The 20,278-nt window shown below is 37.5% G+C and overlaps 1 protein-coding gene across 2 annotated transcripts in view; it reads right to left on the reverse strand.

The window, feature by feature from the left end:
* Positions 1-20,278, reverse strand: part of SNX7 (sorting nexin 7) — a 97,469-nt gene that overhangs the window by 71,010 nt on the left and 6,181 nt on the right. For both annotated transcript variants that reach the window (XM_047727591.1, XM_047727590.1), the window contains exon 2: positions 940-1,122. In XM_047727591.1, coding sequence (XP_047583547.1) covers positions 940-1,122 — 183 coding nt within the window. The remainder of the gene's footprint in view (positions 1-939; positions 1,123-20,278) is intronic.

Genomic DNA, 20,278 nt, shown 5'->3' on the forward strand with positions numbered 1-20,278 from the left:
ATACACTTTAATGAAATGCTAACTGGCAGCAAGGTGGAGTTTGCATTGGAAGAAGTGATTACAGGAAGATGGCCCAAACCCTTTTCAGCTACAAAAGAGATTAGGGTGAGGTTTCATAAAGAAAATATTATAGAGGCACCTGGGTGGCTCAGTTGGTGAGGTGTCTGCTTTGGGCTCAGGTCATGATCCCAGGGTGCTGGGATCGAGCCCCGCATCAGGCTCCCTACTTGGCAGGAAGCCTGCTTCTGACTCTTTCTCTGTCCCCCACCCCTCCGGCTCTCTCTCTCTCTCGAAAATAAATAAAATCTTAAAAAAAAAAAAAAAAAAGAAAAGAAAATGTTACAACTTAAGAATAAAATTCTCAAAGGCTGCTATTACATAAAGGATTTTTTTTTTAATTAAACTGTTTGGTTGTTTAATTCTGTCAGAAGTAAACTGTCTTTTCCACAGCCTTCTCTTAGGATTAAGGAGATTTGGGTTCTAGATTTACTCTGCCTTTTAATTACTAGACAACTAACAGTATCTTATAAAGCAGCCACTTGCTCTTATTTGGAAAACAAATGAAACTGTATTTTGTAATCTTCAAAAGAAATGCTACAACAAAATATTGTATCATGTTTTCAAAATGTTGTTTATTAGCAAACTGAGGCTCTTCTTTTCCAAAGATATTTCTTTATTATTTTTGAAACTAAAAACTAAATGTTCTTATTTCAAGATGCTCAACTGCTAAAAAGATGAATGACTGCTGTAATTTGAATTTCACCATTTTCATATAGAACAAGTAAAGGATAGATTAGATGCAATGTCTTACCTAAAATGGTTGAAAAAAATAAGTCAATTCAGCTAAGATTCTGTACTGTTGAGAGTCATAGTGAACAAAAAGCACTTCCAAAGTTCAGAGAGCAAGTGTATTCAAGAAAGTGTTCATTAAAAGTTTACCTTAGTAATAATCCTGTAAGTAATGAAAGTTTCAATCGTAGTAACATGGCTTTCAGGTTCATCAACTGTTATGAAGAGATCTTTCAAATCTGGCTCATCTTCAAACTTTACTTGGTTTATCATCGACAGAGGGGATGTTGGCATCATAGGGCTGAAGGAATTCATGTCCATCAGTGAGGCATCCTGAAGAATAAAACACATTCAAAAATTAACATCTACAGAAGAAATAGTTTAAAATCCTCTTTTTCCTCAGAAACCATGAATACTAATGAAATATATCAAGAACAAAAAGGATGACTGAACTCCTGGTTAGATCTACTATATTGAACATGTATTTTTATCTCATTTCCTATTAAAATCCCACTTCAAGTTTACTTTCTGGGGTGTCTCTGAACTCAAGGTTGCCAAGCAGAATGGAGGAAGAGATAGCAAGGGAAAGTCCTGTAGACTAGATGGGAAGATGGCCAGCCCTCTTCCCTCAGCTGGCCGCCAGGATGCTGGCAGCAATGTGTAAAATTCCACACAGCGATCGGAGGGTTCCTCTTCCTTCACCATTCCGAGAAAAGACTAACTGTTGCAGTCCCTGAAGCATTAGCCAGGTCTCTGCCTAATTACCCTGCAGTGAAGCCCCTACCGTACATGCTGAAAATCTCCTCCACTTTTTATTACCTGATGTAGAGACTACAAAATTATCTAAATACGCAGAAAGCCTCTGATGTGGAAGACTCACAAACAAACATGGGACAGGAAGCAGTTAGAGAACAGAATGCTTACAAAAAATAGATGAAATCATCAGAGATAAGAATGATATTTAATTCATGAATAAAAACAGGAGCTATATTCTTAAAAAATTCAGAGAACAGCAGCAAGACAATAAAAAAGGAGGCTCATGAAAATTGAAATATGATAATAAGATAACAACTCAACAGGAAGTTTGAAAGCTAGAAGTCAAGAACTAAGCTGAATTACAAGAACAAGAGATGGAAAAGGAGAAGGAAGTGTTTTTAAAAATTAAAGGATCCAGGCAGGCAGTGCCTTAATAAAACTAACTCCATAAAATGAAGAAGGAAAAAATGGGCTTCGAACTGAAGTGTTTCCAGGCTGATAGGGCCTCTCATACCTCCTCAAAATGAATGGGGCCTTGGTGGGGTGGGATGTGTTCCTGTAACCATCCACTACTGTGACACTTCATAGTAGATCTTAGCTTCCAGAGGGAATATAAATAGGTAAAATACAACAGGACTCTCAGGAATAAGAATGGCTCCAGATTTCTCAATGGTATACAGGAAATTAAATGACAATAAAACATCTTCCTAATTTTGAGAGAATATTTTCTACCTAGAACTCTATATAGCCAGGCAAATTGTCATTCAAGTATACACATAGATTAAAACCATCTCAGATATAAAGGATACCCAAAACTGACTTCCATGCACCCATTCTTTGGAAGCTTCTTTAACTTTCCAAAATAAGGGCACAGAGCAAGAAGAAATAGGATTTAGGGGGTGCCTGGGTGGCTCAGTCAGTTGAGCATCCGACTCGGTTTTGGCTCAGGTCATGATGTCAGGGTTGTGAGATCAAGCCCAGCATAGGGCTCTGTGCTCAGCAGAGAGTCTGCTTGAGATTCTCTCTCTCCCTCTCCCTTTGCTCCTCCCCTATCCTTCAAATAAATAAATAAATCTTAAAAAAAAAAAAAAGAAGAAGAAGAAGAAACAATCTAAAAGCAGCAGACTCAACAGAAAAGAGAACCAGAAGAAATTCCTCAAATGAGTGTGAAGGAATGTTCCAGATTGATAGCTTTGCAGCAGAACTAGAGAAATCGTATATAAACCTGGTCAGAAAGACACCTCCTTGTCACCAGGGAGGCAAGGAGATGAAGAATGGAAAAAGAATGAAGGAAGAGAGGGAAGAAGGAAGGAGGGACAGAAGGAAAGACCAGAGGAGTGAGCAAAGGAAGGAAGAAAAAAAAAAAAAAAAAAGATGGAAGGAAGAAAAAGGAAGGGAGAGGAGAGGGAGGGGAAAAAAAGAAAAGAGAAAGAGAGGGAGGGAGGAAGAAGGAGAGAAGGAGATGACAGAATATGTGATATGTTTAAACATAATGAGAGGAAGCATGTCATGTTAGATTCTGTAAATGAACTGAGATGGGTGCAGAGAAGCCAAGATGGGCAAAAAGCAAGAGTGAGGGATAAAGAAGGAGAGGAAGTGAATGAATGAAGGAATAAATGAATGATGAACTCTCAAGAAAGCAAAAGATGTACAAGAATGAAAATGTAATCCTAGTTCACTATATGGCTTGACTGTGAACACCCACAAATTATTCTTAATCCTGAATTTAACTAAAAATGGTGATATAATTATACTGATCAGAAGAAAAATACAGGTACTGTGTATGTTTGAGAGGAAGAGACATTGCTTATAAAATAGCTTCAAAAATTCAACTCCTCTGATGGAAAAAAGGAAGATGAGCAACTGTTCCAGACTGAAGAAGACAGAAGAAACATAATAGCTAAATACAACATGTGATTTTGAATTGGATTCCATACTAAAGAAGGAGAACCTTTGCTTTTTTCTCTCTGAACTATGTTAATGGGACAAATGGGAGAAATATGAAAGGGTCTGTGGATTAGAATGTAGTATTGCGTCAATATCAGTTTCCTGATTTGGGTATGTATACTGTACTTTGGTAGGAGAGTGTCCCTGTTTTCAAAAAATATATGCAGGCCAATTCAGGAGTAATAAAATATCAGGTCTTCAATGTATTCAACTAACTCAGAGAGAGAGAGAAAGGAAAATTGTGCAAAGGCAGTCATTGGGAAATCTAGGTTCTTTGTGGTATTCTTGCAACTTTTCTCCCAGTTTGAAATTATTTCAAAATAAAAGTATATTTATAGTTTTAAAAAGTCAAATAATTCTACAAAGCTTAAAATAAGACAAAGCAAATTAAAATTTAAAAGCAGCTTCCCATGCTCCAGAATTGCTATTCCCAGTTCACACTCTTCAGAAGCAAATGCAGAACTCTATTAGCTGTTTTTGTTCCTTGTTACATTCCTTATTTCAAAATAGCACATATATTCCTCTTTTTTTTTTTTTTAATTTTGACATTATCACTAGGTTTCCTCCTAAGGAGAATAAAGAGTATTTATTTACTCGATTAACTATGTAAGTATAGACTCACAGATTCCTATGTTATTCAATAGGCTATAATCCATTAATGTCATAATTTATTTTGATGGTAAGTGTCCATGACCTGCCTAGTGGGACCCCCTAGTGGCATCTGTGTGTTTTTGATTTGTCTTCATTATTCCTTGAGCACTGTACATAATATAACTTCGCAGAACAATATGTTTCAGGTTTATCTTTTATTTTCCCTGACCCAGCTATGGAATCAGACATTTCTCCAAGAAACTCTAGTTCCTTCTAGAGGAAACTAGAATTTGGAAACCAAGATGTGAATGATAGGAAATATATGTATAACACACATACACATACACACACATGCAATACACATCTGGATCTAGAGATATACAGATAGAAAGTAAATACTATGAGTTCACACCAATACCTCCAGTTACAATTTGACACCATTTGACTGTTCCGGCCTTACCTCTTTCCATGTTTGTAACTCTTTTCTCCAGCAGAGACAAGCCTGGATCCCAGTATCCTGAAGATATTTATTAATGCTCAATCCCCCTACATGTAACCAATCTTCCAACCAGGCCAACTGTCTCCTCAGCCCTGACCCCATGAACCAAGGCAGTCTTGTTCTTATTCACAACCACACTGGTTCCCTCCTCAGCCCCAAAGCCACTGGCTACTTCCTTGGACATACTGCCTCCTCAGGCACTATCAATAGTTTGTTTTTAAAGAAAGGGCTGCATGTTATTTTTTAATAAAATGAAACAAAAGGATAACATGCAGTAAATTCTACAAGTAATGTTTTACTCATATGCAAACATAAAACTAAACAGTATCAATATGACATTTGAGTTATTTCTTCAGTAGTAAAAATGACATGTTTCCAACTCTCTGCTTTCTCTTTTAGATACTACTTTTTTCCTCCAAAATTAAGAATATGTATAGATGTTAGAATAAAAAATTTTGTCTGTTATTATGAACAGATTAAATTTAACCAACACACTTAAAAATGAATTCAGCAACAAAGTCTATCATAACTTAGCAACAGAGTTAGCCAGTCCTAAATGGAAAAATAAATAAATAAATAATTACAAAGGAGGCTCAAACGTGGCTTCTAGTCCTTTCTCTACCACTGACTGAGCAAATAACTTTGAACAATTAATTCAGCCTTTCAAGGTTAAATTGAGGACCTGGAGTTGAAAATTTGCAAAATCTCTCTCACCTCAAAGGCTAAAACAGTACAACTTCTAAATTTATTAATATATAAAAATGTAGCAAAACCCCAATATTTTAAGACAAGGAATGCTTTTGTAGTACTAGGAATGAAAAAAAGACTGAAATCATAATACTGACTTATTTTTCCCCTGAAAACAAATCAACTTAAATCCTTTTGAAGCATCAGTAATATCCACAGCACTATTCTTAAGGCTTTTCCCACACAAAAAGTTAGTTCTGTGAACTATAATACAGCATTTGGGTAACCCCTCAATGCAATAATACAAGAGATATTATGGTAAGACACACCAGTTGAAGAGGTAAGAACAATAAGGTTTGTTTATTTTTTTTTAAAGATTTTATTTATTTATTTGACCGAGAGAAATCACAAGTAGGCAGAGAGGCAGGCAGAGAGAGAGGAGGAAGCAGGCTCCCTGCTGAGCAGAAAGCCCGATGCGGGGCTCGAACCCAGGACCTGGGATCATGACCTGAGCCGAAGGCAGCAGCTTAACCCACTGAGCCACCCAGGCGCCCCAATAAGGTTTGTTTAAATTAAGAAGGTTCAGGTTGCTGTGATTACAAAATGATTTGTGAAAGGAAAACCACTTGGGCATGATTTAGACCAAGGAATAGACATGTAACAGTTGTATTAATGAGACACAAAATAAGAGACAATAAATAACTTGCCATAAAGTTTAGCAAAATAAATTATGGTATATCCCTATTAATAGACTAGAATAAAGTCTATCCATGTGATAGAACACAATAAAGTGATTAAAAGTAATATTCTAGAAGTAATTTAGAATACAGTATGTTGGAAAAAGGGTCACAGTATATTATTAAAAGAAAATAACAGGATATAAAATTTGTGTACAATTAGATTCTTGGGTGTGTATGTGTGTTTATGTGTGTTTAAGACAGAGAGGGTAGGAGCGAAAAAGTGTGAGAGACAGAGGATACAAACTTATAAGCTATACCAAAAAAGTTAACAGAATTTATTTCAGGTATTGGGATGGTTGTTGAGTTTAATATTTTTCTATGAGTTTCTGCATTTCCAGATTCTAAAATAAACATTTACTGAGAAAAATATTAAAATTGTTAATGTCAACACTGTGTATATGTTCAAAGGCAGTAAGAACTACTGTAATAAGTTAAAACAACTGTCTAGAGCCATTTGGGCAAATGACCCTGGATGACATTTGATTTTTTTTTCTTAATTGATCAAAGTTGCTTAATTAAATAGGAAATTTTAAAATGCCTGGGATCACATGGAAATTGGATTGTCAAGATAAATTATGGAATGCTAACACAATGGAACACTAAGGAGTCATTAAAAATGTAATTTAGAGGTTCCAAATAAATATGCAGTCAGCAGGTACAAAAATATCTCTGTATAGTATATATTGTATATAATACAGCCACTTCACTACATTAAGTATCTGTTTTTGCAATCCAAAGATTTTCATTCTTCTGGAAAATGGTGAAAAGCAAAAATAGTGCTTCGCGAAGGCTCTGCAGCCAGCCCTGAGAAAGGCAGGGTGCACACCATGCAGTAAGAGTGGCGCCACCAAGCTCCTTCCCCAGGAACTACACTCAGCATGGCGGCATCAAACTCCACAGCTTGAACTGTGTCTGTGAACATCTGTGCTTTATCCCCATTTATTTTGTGCATCCATTAGCAAAATGCGTCCTAAGGTGCCAGAAAAGCCTAAGAGAGGTTGTGTTTTGGGTCTGGGAAGGCTTAAAAAATTTTTCCTTATAGATTAATGGTAACTGCTTCTTCGCTTTAATCCATTTCAGCTTACAAAAGATTTCGTAGGAATGCTCTACTTTCAGATGGGGGAGGGGTCCTGTAGTAGCTTTTTAAGCTGACAAATTTTAATTTGACAGGCACACGTACTTTAAATTTCCCTGACACTGCACACAACCATGTGCTTTGGTATTCTTTGTAGTCACCCTCTTAACTCACCACAACCCACTTCTTATACCTACTACATAATTTAGCATTCTATTTCTTCTGCTTAAAATGCATCCTTTTGTAGAGCGGGAAAGATCTGCATGAATTTACAAAGGCTCACAATTCCAATGAGCATAGTGTGGTGTCAAAAATATGCTTCGATATCGAGCAAAGGAAGAAAATTACAGGCTGAAATTTAGCAACATCCAAGATTCAGTAGAAGGATTTAAATTACTATGAGTCACTCAAAAACATTCTTAAAACCTCAATAAAACTGACTATCCAAAGAGTTTTATATTCACTTCAGAAAAGGGGAAAGAAAATATAATGACAATGTTTAAAAGATTTACATTTGGACATGAATGAGAGAAGAAAATAAGTGTTTGAGAAGATCCAAAGAAGCAATTAACCAAAAAAGCCCTCCATTTAACCTTTTGTGGTGGATGCTTTTTAGGAGAAATGGATCATTAAAATTTGTTCTTTCCAAACAAAGGTCTCACCTCCACAATAATGTCTGCTTCTTTCTCTCATTAGTTATCTCTCTTTCTCTTTTTTCTCTCCCTGCCCCCCTCCTTGAACTTTATTTATATGTCCATTCATTCTTAGCATTTGGATAGATATCCATTATCTACTGGTCTTCTAGACAATGAAACGACACCATTTAATTCTCTTTCTTCAAGAGATTAAAGCAGAAGGGAAATGATCTGTGTGGTAGATCTCGACTTCTTAAGTAACATTGAATACCCTTCTTATAGCTAGCATAGTGAAGACACACAGGCACACACACACCAAAATCCTAGGATGGTTTCAAGCCCAGATGTGAACATGATATATAATGTGTAACAGTGAAGCCGGATTATTGTAAGAAGTCATTGTCCTCTACCTTTATTCCAAACCAACACATCCATCATGAGAGAAACCACTTAAATGACTTTACTTAGTTAAATGGACATTAGAATTGTGTTAGCATGACACTGAAATTTATTGACACAACCAATTACAAATTAAGTGTAAATCTTCCTTGTTGCTACATTTGGTTTAGAATAAGCATTTGTTATGGGTTAAATTCTGTCCTTCCAAAATTCATAGGTTGAAGAGACCTAACACCTCATATCTCAGAGTGTGATCTTATTTGGAGATAGGGTCTTTACAGAGGTTTATTAAGCCAAAATGTGGCCACTGGGGCGGGCTCTTATGCAACATGACCCACCCGTGTCTTTATAAAAAGAACAAAGTTAGACACAGAGACATGTATAGAGGAAAGACAGTGTTGAGAAACATGAGGAAAAGACAGCCATCTACAAGCCAGGTGGAGAGGGCTGGAACAGATTCCTTCCTCGCTGCTCTCGGAAAGAACCAACCCCACTGATACATGCACTTCAGACTTCCAGCTTCCAGAACTGAAAAAGATAAATTAATGTCTCTTGTTTCAGACCGCTTGTCTACGGTCCTTTGTTACAGTAGCCCTGGCAAACTGACAGCATTTCTTTCATTTTTCTTTTTTTAAATTTATTTGACAGATAGAAATCACAAGTAAGCCGAGAGACAGGAGAGAGGAGGAAGCAGGCCCCCCGCTGAGCAGAGCCCAATGCAGGGGCTCCCTCCCAGGACGCTGGGATCCGGAACTGAGCTGAAGGCAGAGGCTTTAACCCACTGAGCCACCCAGGCGCCCCACCCAGGCATCCACTGACCCACCCAGGCGCCCACTGACAGCATTTCTATACACAGAGTTGCATACAATAAAAATTTAAGGAAGGAAGCAAGGGTGGAATGGTAGGAAGTGGGGAATGGTATGATTACTGCATTTCATCCTTGCTCCATTCCTTCATTTTCTTACAGGTTAACAATCAGCTCCAGGAGTTTCTGAGAAATGCTTTTGCCTCCCTCCTTCAATGATCTTGGATGGTTCCAAGGTTCTACCATGGATATAAATAAAAAACAACCCTGAATTTTAAAACAAACAATGGCCTGCCAATATTTGAGTACTCAGGAGATAAACACCAAAAGAAACAGGTTAAAAGGTGAGAGATGACTTTTCTAAAAGGTGTCCTTCCTGAATATTTCCCACTAAAAGGCTACTTGGAAACATCTCATAAATATAACATGAATTACTCTTATAATACTAAATCATATCCACCATCTGTGCACAAACAGCTATTTTCTTTTTACAAGTAGAGGGGAAAAAAATCAATGTGAGAAGTGTGATAAATCAGAAGAGTGGCATGAAAAGGCCACGCAAATAAAATTTGCTGATGCGCAAGAAACACACACACCAAGAGACATCTGGTAAAAAAAAAAGCAACTTAAAGTGGAAGGAGTTTGAGAAACTGTGTTATGAGGGACACTCATCCTGATGGGCCTAAATTTAGACTTACCAGCTGTGTTTTGGTTTACAGCTCCTTCCAATATGCCTGCTTATAATAATAATAAAAAATCAGAAAGGCCTTCTGCGGAACACTGTTGAAAATGTGATTGGGGGAAAAGCCAGCCCATGTCATGTTCTATAAAGGGGCATACAACACTCTAATCTTATTTGACATAATTTCCAGGGCTATGTAGGATATATCCCCTTGTATGCATATACGATAATTGATTTATCCATTTTTCTGTTTCTAGCATTTCTATTTTCTAACATTGTTGCCTTGAATGTACTTGGACTTCCTCAGGTTTTGTGAACTATAAAGCTATGTACTGATCATGTAATTTTTCACATCATTCTATCTGACATAACATTTCCCTCTGTCCACCCCTCCCCAAAACATGGTATATTAAAAGTATCTGTAGTCAGGCAGAGAGGTCATATCTCACCTTGGATCACAGAGGATTAAGGAGAGGATAAAAAAAAAAGAGGAATAATTGTGATATATACATCATCTGCTTGAAGACTTTGTATGAATATTTTAGGTAAACCTTACTACAACCCTGTTGAGTATGTTCTAATCCCCCCTCCACTTTCTTTTTTTAAACCAGATAGCAATACTCATGATTTTTGACTTCACAATAGTGAGAAAGTGACACACTATCAGTAGAAACCATACTTTGATTTTGAATTTTTATTTTTTCTTGGGCCAGCGATACACACACAGCACACTACTCTTTCATACTGCTGGACAGTAGTGTTCCAGTTAGCCACGAGATCATGAGGGTAAACAGCCAAGACACTTAACACCATGCTATACACATAAAATCAATCTATTTTTCACTTTCAGGACAGTATTCAGTAAATTCAGTATCTCAGGTGAATGAGATATTCACCACTTTATTATAAAATAGGCTTTGTGTTAGATGATTTTGTCCAACTGTAGGCTAATGTAAATATTCTGATCATGTTTAAGGTAGGCTAGGCTAGTTATGGTGTTTGGTAGGTCAGTTGTATTCAATGTATTTCAACTCACAATATTTTCAATTTACCCCATCATATGATATAACCCCATCATAAGTGAAGGAAGATCTGTATATTTTTTTGTACGTATGAAAATACTCTATAGTAAAAAATCACTTAAAAACTTATGGAGGGGGAGCACCTGGGTGGCTCAGTCTGTTAAGTGTTTCTCTTCAGCTCTGGTCATGATCCCAGGGTCCTGGAATGGAGCCTTGTGTCAGGCTCCCTGCTCAGCAAGAAGTATGCTTCTTGCCCAGGCCTCACCCCCTTCACTTGTGCTAGCTTCCTCGCTCACTCTCTCAAATAAATAAATAAAATCTTAACAAAAAAAGGTATAAAAGGTGTACTCATATAGGATAAGGTTATATTTTTGGATTACTGAAAACTATCTAGTAATTTTCTTTTAAAGTCTTCTCATAAAACTTAGAAATAAAAATAAAGTTCCGTTGACAGTTTGTAGGTAGGCAAAAGTAAGTAAGTTCCAGATTTTTAGCATATGTATTCTTTTAAGGGCTTTTGAATACTCAGGCACATACACACACACACACATACACACAAATTAATGTTTTTATTCACCTCAGTAAATATCACTGCATACGTAAGCTACGACAGGTAAATAAAAAGTAAAATGTTAAGGTTAAAAGACAGGCAAGGCTCCCACATGGTGTGTCCTCCAAACCACTGGTACGGTTCTACGTATGCTTCACGAATATGTCATGTTACTGCAGGCCAAAGATATTTAAAGCCCTTAATGTTAAATCCACAAATGACAAGTCTACTAAACTTGCCTCAAAATGAGTTTGGGGTACTGGATACACATATTAAACATTGATATTTAATTAAGGGATTGAGTATCAGCCAGTTAGAATCAGACCAGAATAGGTAGAATATCAACCAGAATAGGTAGAATAACTACCTATTCTAGATTCAGTGATGACTAAGTAGGAGAGGGGCAAACCAGGAAAAAGAATTACTCTGACCAGAACTGAAGAAGTTGAAAATAAGTTCTATGGGCAGACAACACTGCAGACCCAACTTAGGAATGTAATAAAATTAAAAATAAATAAATAAATAAATAAATTTTAAAAAATGGTCCCTCAGGTGCACAGCCAACTGACTGTATACTTTAATGGGCATGACTAAAATGGATTCTGACATACAGTAAATTTTAACTACCCTCCTTAACCAAAGTTTCATCTTTGTAGATGGTTTCTAGGGAAAAGGTTGAGTTGTCCTGGTATCAGTCACACCAACAACATTAAAAGCATTCCTAAGAGCCTTAATATATACTTATAATATATCAAGAAAACTAGTAGATAGTTAAAACAGCTGTACCAGGAATATTCTTTTCCTCTAACACTTTCAAATAACATGACAAATACTACATACCATGAGTCATTCAACTGGGGAGCTATATCCACACACAAGGCACACTTTAGAGATATTGAGGGTTTGGTTCCAGACAGCTCAAACAAAGGGAATATTGCAATAAAGAGATTCAAATGAATTTTTTAGTTTCCCAATACATAGAAAAGTCATGTTTACACTAAACAGTAGTCTATTGAGTGTGCAATAGCATTATGTCTAGAAAATGTACAGTCCATATAGCTTAATTACCAAACACTTCTTTGCTAAAAAATGCTGACCATCATCAGAGCTTTTAGTGAGTTGTAATGTTTTCGCGGGCAGAGGGTTTTGCCTCAATGTTGATGGCTGCTGACTGACCAGGGTGGTGGCTGCTGGAGGCTGGAGTGGCTGTGACAATTTCTTAAAATAAGACAATACTGAAATTTACTGCAAATATTGACTCTTCCTTTAACAAATGATTTCTCTGCGGAGTGTGATGCTGTTTGAAGCATTTTACCTAGAGCAGAACTTCTTTCACAATTGGTCAGTCCTCTCAAGCCTGCTGCTACTTTTATCAACTAAGTGTGTGTCATATTCTAAATCCTCTGTTGTCATTTCAACCACCTTCACAGCATCTTCACGAGGAGTAGAGTCCAGCTCAGGAAACCACTGTCTTTGCTCATCCGTAAGAAGCAGCCCCTGAGCTATGAACATTCGATCAGGAGATCACAGCCATCCAGTCACATGTTCAGGCTCCCCTGCTGCTTCTAGTCCTCTCACTGTTTCCACCACATCTGCTGTTCTGCCTCCACTGGAGTCCTGAGACCGCCAAGTCACCCATGAGGGCTGGGGTCAACTTCTTGCAGACTACTGTTCATGATGACATTGTGACCTCACCATGGCAGCTACAGTCTTATGAAATGTATTTCCTAAATAATAAGGCTTAAGGAGTAGAAATCACTCGTTGATCCACAGGTTGCAAGATGGATGTTGTGTTAGCAGGCGTGAGAACAACAGTAATCCCATTATCCATCTCCATCAGAGCTCCCAGGTGACCAGGTGCATTGTCAGTGAGCAGTCAGATTTTGAAAAGAATCTTTCTTCTGAGAAGGAGGCCTCAATAGTGGGCTTAAAATATTGGGTAAACCATGTTGTAAACAGATGTCTCGTCATCCGGGCTCCTTTGTTCCATTTATGGAGCACAGGCAGAGTAGATTTGTAATTCTTAAAGGCTCTCAGATTTTCAGAATGGTAAATGAGCATTGGCTTCGACTTATAAAGTCACCAGCTGCACAAGCCCCTAACAGCAGAGTCAGCCCATCTTTTGGATCTTTGAAGCCAGGCGTTGACTTCGGTCTAGCTATGAAAGTCGTAGCGGGATCTTCTTCCAATAGAAAACTGTTGCTTCTGGGGATGCCTGGGTGGCTCAGTTGGTTAAGCGACTGCCTTCAGCTCAGGTCATGATCCTGGAGTCCCGGGATCGAGTCCTACATCAGGCTCCCAGCTCCACGGGGAGTCTGCTTCTCCCTCTGACCTTCTCTTCTCTCATGCTCTCTCTCACTCTCTCAAATAAATAAATAAAATCTTAAAAAAAAAAACAACCTGTTTCTTCTACATTGAAAATACGTTGTTTAGTGTAGCCACCTTCATTAATGAGCTGAGCTAGACCCTGCAGATACCTTGTTGCGGCATCTCCATCAGCACCTGTGGCTTCACATTGCACGTTTGTATGATGGAGATGGTTTCTTTCCTTAAACCTCACTAACCAACCTCTGCTAGGTTCTAACTTTTCTTCTGCAGCTTCCTCTTCCTCACGTCTCTCAGCCTTCACAGAACTGAAGAGTCAGGGCCTGGCTCTGGCTTAGGCTTGGGGTTAAGGGAATATTGTGGCTGGTTTCTAGGCCACCAAAATTCTCTCCATATCAGTAATAAGACTGTTTCATTTTTTATCATTCACGTGTTTACTGGAGTAGGACTTTAAATTTCCTTTAAGAACTTCTCCGTTGCATTCAGAGCTTGGCTGTTTGGTGCAAGAGGCATAGGTTTTGGAATATCTTGACTTTCTACATGCTTCTTTGTTAAGCTTAATCATTTCTAGCTTTTCATTTAAAGTGAGAGACATGTGCCTCTTCCTTTCACTTTAACACTTAGAGGCTTCTGTAGGGTTATTCATTGGCCTAATTTCGATATTGATGTGTCTCAGGAAATAGGGGGGCTCAAGGAAAAGGAAAGTGATAGGGGAATGACCAGTCAGTGGAATAGCCAGAACACGCACAACATTTATGTATTCATTTCCCCATCTCATATGGGTGTCGTTCCTGGAACCCCAAAACAAATTACAATAATAACATCAAAAAAAATCACTGCTAACAGGTTAGTAACAAATATAATAATGCTTAAAAGGTTTGAAATATTGCAAGAATTTTCAAAATGTGACACAGAGGCACAAAGTAAGCAAATACTGTTAGGAAAATGGTGCCAAGAGAGTTGCTTGACACAGGGCTACTACAAATTTTCAATTGGTAAAAAATACAGTATTTGCAAATCCTGCAGTAGAGGAAAGAACAATAAAATGAGCAAGCCTATAATATAGCATTTAAGAGACAATACCCCAATTCTGGTAGCACTCTCAATAATAACTAAAAACCATATAGTAACAAATATATTTGTGAGTCTCTGAACATCTCATTACAAATTGCAAAACGGATGAACCTACAACTTAAAAACATTAATCTTAAAAGTAGCAAATACTGAAATTTTCTAAGGGACAGGGACTGTGCCTTAGTACCATACACTTACATTACTTCATTTAATCCTGCCAACAACATGATGGGAAATAAGTGCAATTATCATCATCTGTATCTTATAAACTTGTAGCATACGGACCATAATAATTCTCCCCAAATCACTTATCTCAACTGGTAGAGCCATGACTCAATCACCACTACCATCACCACCAGCCAAATGCACACACAAAAAGCACCCAGTGTAGAAGATTTACTTCATTTTGCAAATGTTCACTGAATGTCAACCATGTGTCAGGCACTGGTGGGGCTACAACAGCAGCCAAGATGGCATGCTTCCTGGCTCTTATGAAGCTTATACTTTAGTTAAGTGGGAGGATTGGAGATAATAAACAAGTAAGCATAGAGAATGAAACAGGAAAATCCCAGATTTGAGTAAGTATTAATAAACAAGTTTACAAATTCCAAAATAAAAGTGTGTGTGTTGCGGGGGGGGGGGGGGGGGTCCTGGGATTAAAGGTTAAGGAAGGGAGAAAGAGGAATGTTCCTGATAAAGCTGTCAGGGAACGTGTATTTCAGGATGTAATATTGAAAAGGAGCCAGGAGCACCTGGGTGGCTCAGTGGTTAAGCCTCTGCCTTCAGCTCAGGTGATGATGTTAGGGTCCTAGGATTGAGCCCCACATTGGGCTTGCTGCTTAACAGGAAGCCTGCTTCTCCATCTCCCACTCCCCCTGCTTGGGTTCCCTTTCTCGCTGTGCCTCTCTCTGTTAAATAAATTTTTAAAAATCTTACCAAAAAAAAAAAAAAATAGGAGCCAGTCATGAAAAGACACTCAGGGAAAAGGATTCCAATCTGGAGAATCAATGAGGCCTATGACAGGAAAGGACTCGGAATGTTGGAGTGACCAGAAAGGTGGTAAATGGTGGGAACACAGGCTTTGGTGAAGGTATAAACAACAAAAAACTCACTTTAACATTTACTGTGTCAGAATTGTAACTATTCACATTTTTTATTTATAGGTTTTGAAAAAAGGGAGGGGAGCACTCCATGATAAATGCCTGTTCCACCAAAAAATCCCAAAGTGACACATCTGTTGTACAACTAGAGGTTTTTAAGGATCTGTATGGTCTTACTCAGAATATCATGAGCAGTAGCCAATTGGAGATTATTAATCATGACTAATGCTTTTCTATTTGTCTCAGTTATGCTCCTTACCTAGTGAAAACGTTTCTTTTTTGTATTCAATACCCTGTGGGGAAGAAAAAACGTTTTTCCTTATTCAGAGAGGTCCACCCTGCCATTTGCCTCTAGCTTTGCCGCAAGACCACTGTAGGAGATGGTATGATTATTCCCAGTGGCCCTCTGTCTCCCTAGGAGAGGATTATATCTCTTGGTTAACTGCCAGGTAACTCTCAGTGCCTCCTTATGGAAGGAAAATAGCTTCCCACCGCAATGGATTTGCTCAGTGACTTAGTTTAGATAATGGCATGTGTCTGGGCAGATTTGGGAGCCATTACCTGTTTTCACCAGTGCTCCTATTTTTTTCCCTCTGCCAGAGGAATCACACGTCCCAGTTAGGGGTCTTTCCTTCTGTCTTGATCCCAGAATGAAGAAGACATGTGAAAGACACTCAAAACGTGGAATACACTCATAGCTCAGTTACAGTTGACAGATTCATGAAAAAGAAACAAGACTTTATTGTAGGTAAGTCACTGAGATCTTGTTGCTTATATTACAGCATAATTAGTGAAAGCTGATGAAAATATTATTCAATGTTCAATTAGATTAAATATATATTTATATATGTGTGTAGTAACACACACACACACACAACTTTCTCAAAGTTAGTGCAGAAGAACAAATTAGGGATTTTTTTCCCCAATTTTGAAGATTCTTATCCAAAGAGTTTATCATTTGTTTTTGATCACACGTAATAATATTTTCATTTCAATATTAAACAGGATTTCTATTCCTAACATTTCATTTCAAATGATTAAGCTCTGTTTTTCATTTTAAAATAAAAACTTTATTTCTTATAGCAAAAAATTAGAGCCATGACTAAAAAATAATAAAATTACAGGAAAAATGAACCTAAAAATATTATGTTAATTAAACGGAAGAAACCAGACACAAAGACCACATATTGTCTGATTCCATTTATATGAAATTTCCTGAAAAGGCAAATTTGTAGAGACAGAAATAATAGATTAGAGGTTGTCCATGGCTGAGAGTGAAAACAGAGATTAATTATAAATGACGTGATGGATTTGGGGGGGGATATAAAAGTGTTCCCAAACTTGTTTACCGGGATGGTTATGCCACTCAGTAAATTTAATTTAAAAAAAAAAATCACTTCTGGGTGAAGTTTATAGTATATAAATTATACCTCAGTGAAGTTACTTTAAAAAGTAAAAAAGAGTATTCCATACCATAGCATTTTCAAAATAAAAAACATATATATAAGCATACATATAATTATTTTAGTTTTAATTTTAAAAACTATTGGCTTAACCCTCTGTTCTGTGCATTTTACTGATTTTTATGTCAGTATTTGTTAATAAATTTGATTTCCTGACTATCCTTTTTTTTATTAGTACTATAGGTAACAACACTGTGTTGTCCAGCATGATTGGTATATGCAGTGTCAGTTAATAAAATATTCCATTTAAAACAGAAAATCCTTCAAGTATATAACTTTTTACTTGTTTATTGAGAAAACTTTAATATACATTCCTAAAATGAGTAACTATGAAAGTTTACTTTAGCTTTTAGTCTTATATCCTGTTTGGAAAGTGTGGGATACAAATAAATATTAAAATAAAATAAATTTTGAACACTACAACCACATAGCTATTGAATCTGTGTTTCTTTTTGATCACACTAGCCATTTGTAAAAATGGAGGAGGTTACCAGTTAAGAGTTAATACTAGAGCATCCTATCAGAACCTCAAGGATGCAGAAATAAAATTGCACCTTTAAAACTCAATAAAACATTTTTTAGAGTATATTATGTTCAAATCTGGTGCCCTTTGACATCATTTTCCCAAAATATTTTAATAATATTCCCCATTGTCACAGATCAATAAATAAATACTGTTGCCTGCATAAAAAACTTTCGTAAAGGTTCTCATGGATTTTATTTTTCTTTTCACTATACAACATCCAATCCCCTTTCCAAATATAACATTGGCTATAGTTTCTGCTTGTGTTTATCCCTTTCTGCCCCTGCCATGTCCAGCCTGCACATCTACTCTGCGAGTACCTAATATGCACTATTTCATTCCTTTCCTGCCGTAATTAGTTTCCATTGCTTGCAACCAAGCTTTTTGATTGAGATAGGTGCTATTAGCTCTAAAAGTTATTTTTTCCTAGTAAAAAAAGGTTCTTAAGTGATTCCCTTGGGGTTTTGAGGGGGTTTTGTTGTTGTTTTGTTTTGTTTTGTTCTTGCTTTGTTTTGGTTTGCTTTGCATTTATTTCTTCTAGTAAAATTCAAAAAGGAGATTTTGTCCAGGGTTGACATTCAACATAGCTCTGTGTCATCTAGCAATAACATTTACTCACCATTTATTAAGACCAATTTGTTTTAATTCTATTTGGTTTAGTATCCTGATAGGAAGGACCAACACAATACAAATTGAATTTACTGAAAACAGATCATTAGCAAATTACCGTAATAACTGGGTCTATACACAAGAAAAAAGTCATAGGCCATATCATTCGATAACACATTTATCCTATAAATAAAGTTCCTACTCCCCTACCATGAAGAAGTTTAATCTATTGGAAATAGACAAGCAATCAAGATTTTACAGATGAGAAATAAATACCTATTCATAAGGTAATGTAGTATTACAAGATTCAGAACAGCATTATGGGAAGCACAGAGTGGAGAAATTAATTCTAGCTGAAGAATGAAGACGCTCTTAGGTAAGAGGTAGTTTTACATTAGGCCATAAGGAATAAAAAGGAATTTGCTTTGTCAACCCAACAATAACTACCCAGAGGTAGAAAAATTCGAAGCAAGCTCATGTAGTGGCAAGTGAACCAACCTAGATCAGTACTTCTAGAACAGTACTTCCAAACTGTAAGGTGCATACAAATCAATGCAGACTCCTGGTAACATATAATACAGATTGATTCATTTGGTCTGGGAAGTGGGTTCTGAGACTGCAAAGCTAATGAGCTCCCAGGTGATACAACAGACTCACAGACTCGGACTCAGATGACCTAGGTTGCAGACGACAGAGTGGTGAGGTAGGAGAGCTGCAGGCAGCCTGATCACGTGTCTTGAATGCAAAATGCGACCGTATGATTAGAACTGTGTGCTCTGGAAACGTCAGTGTGGTTGTGAGCATATGGGATAGACTAGAGGCAGAAGATAAGAAGACTGAGACTTTATGAGACTATTATGAGACTATTTTAATGGTTCTCAGAAGTAACTGTGTAACAACTTTCTGTTCTGGGAACAGAAAGAAGGCATGGATACTGAAGATACCAAGAAGATAAACTGATGGGGACTTCTTAGGTATGTCGGACACATGGAGAGTGAGTGGAAGGGATAAACAGAAAGTAACACTAAGCATTTTATCCTGGCTTTCTAAGGAGTTGTCGCATCATTAGCAGAGATTTAAATGGAAACCATAACCAATGTGGGAAGAGAAGTATAAAAACTAGGGAATGGAAGAAGATAATGTGATTTGGGAATTAAGTTGAAGAGACAAGTAGGACCATCTAATTAAGACTTCCCACTACTATTGTAGTTAAATTTAGCATAAGTTAAAATTCTGCATGTAACAGCCTCTTAATAGTGCAAAGGGACAGTCCGATCACCACACCCTCTTCTCCTCTAGGACAGTCAGTCATCCAGCTTGTGCTCAAACATTTTTAGTGACAGAATTCATGACCATGCTGAGTAATCCTTTTCCTTTTGGAACCTTCACTTAGAAAATTCTTCCATAAACGGACCCAAAACTTGTCTCCTCATATTTTTGACCTAGCAATTCTAGTTCCATTCTTCAAAACTACAACCATCTAATCAACCTAGATCATAACAGCTCTTCATAAAGAATTAACCCAAGTCTTTTCTGAGCCAAACTACTTTTTGCGTTTCCCCAGCCTTTCTTCATAGGCCATGGTTGCCAAAACATATCATCAGTGAAATCCCTTTGTTTATTCTCCCTCACAAGGGCAAATGTGTGGCAAGACTGTTTCCAGGGCAGCCCTCCCCACTGCTCACACAAGTGGAAAACAGTGTAGATGGATCCAAGCCCTCTTTTTGCTGAGCCCAGACAAGATCTCAGGCTCAATCTCAACACAGCATTCCAAAGAACCAATAACAAGGGACTGGCATCTGCAGATAAGACAACATCCCTTTGACATTTTCATATAATTGATTCCCCTTTAAAATACAGTGGACGCAGGGCACCTGGGTGGCACAGTGGGTTGGGTTCTGACTCTTGGTTTTGGCTCAGGTCATGGTCTAGGGGGTCATGGGATTGAGCCCCACATCTGGCTCTTTGTTCCCCTCTCCCTCTGCCCCTCCTGCTTGTGCGTATATG

Source organism: Lutra lutra, chromosome 4 (assembly GCF_902655055.1).
Source record: "Lutra lutra chromosome 4, mLutLut1.2, whole genome shotgun sequence".
NCBI lineage: Eukaryota > Metazoa > Chordata > Mammalia > Carnivora > Mustelidae > Lutra > Lutra lutra.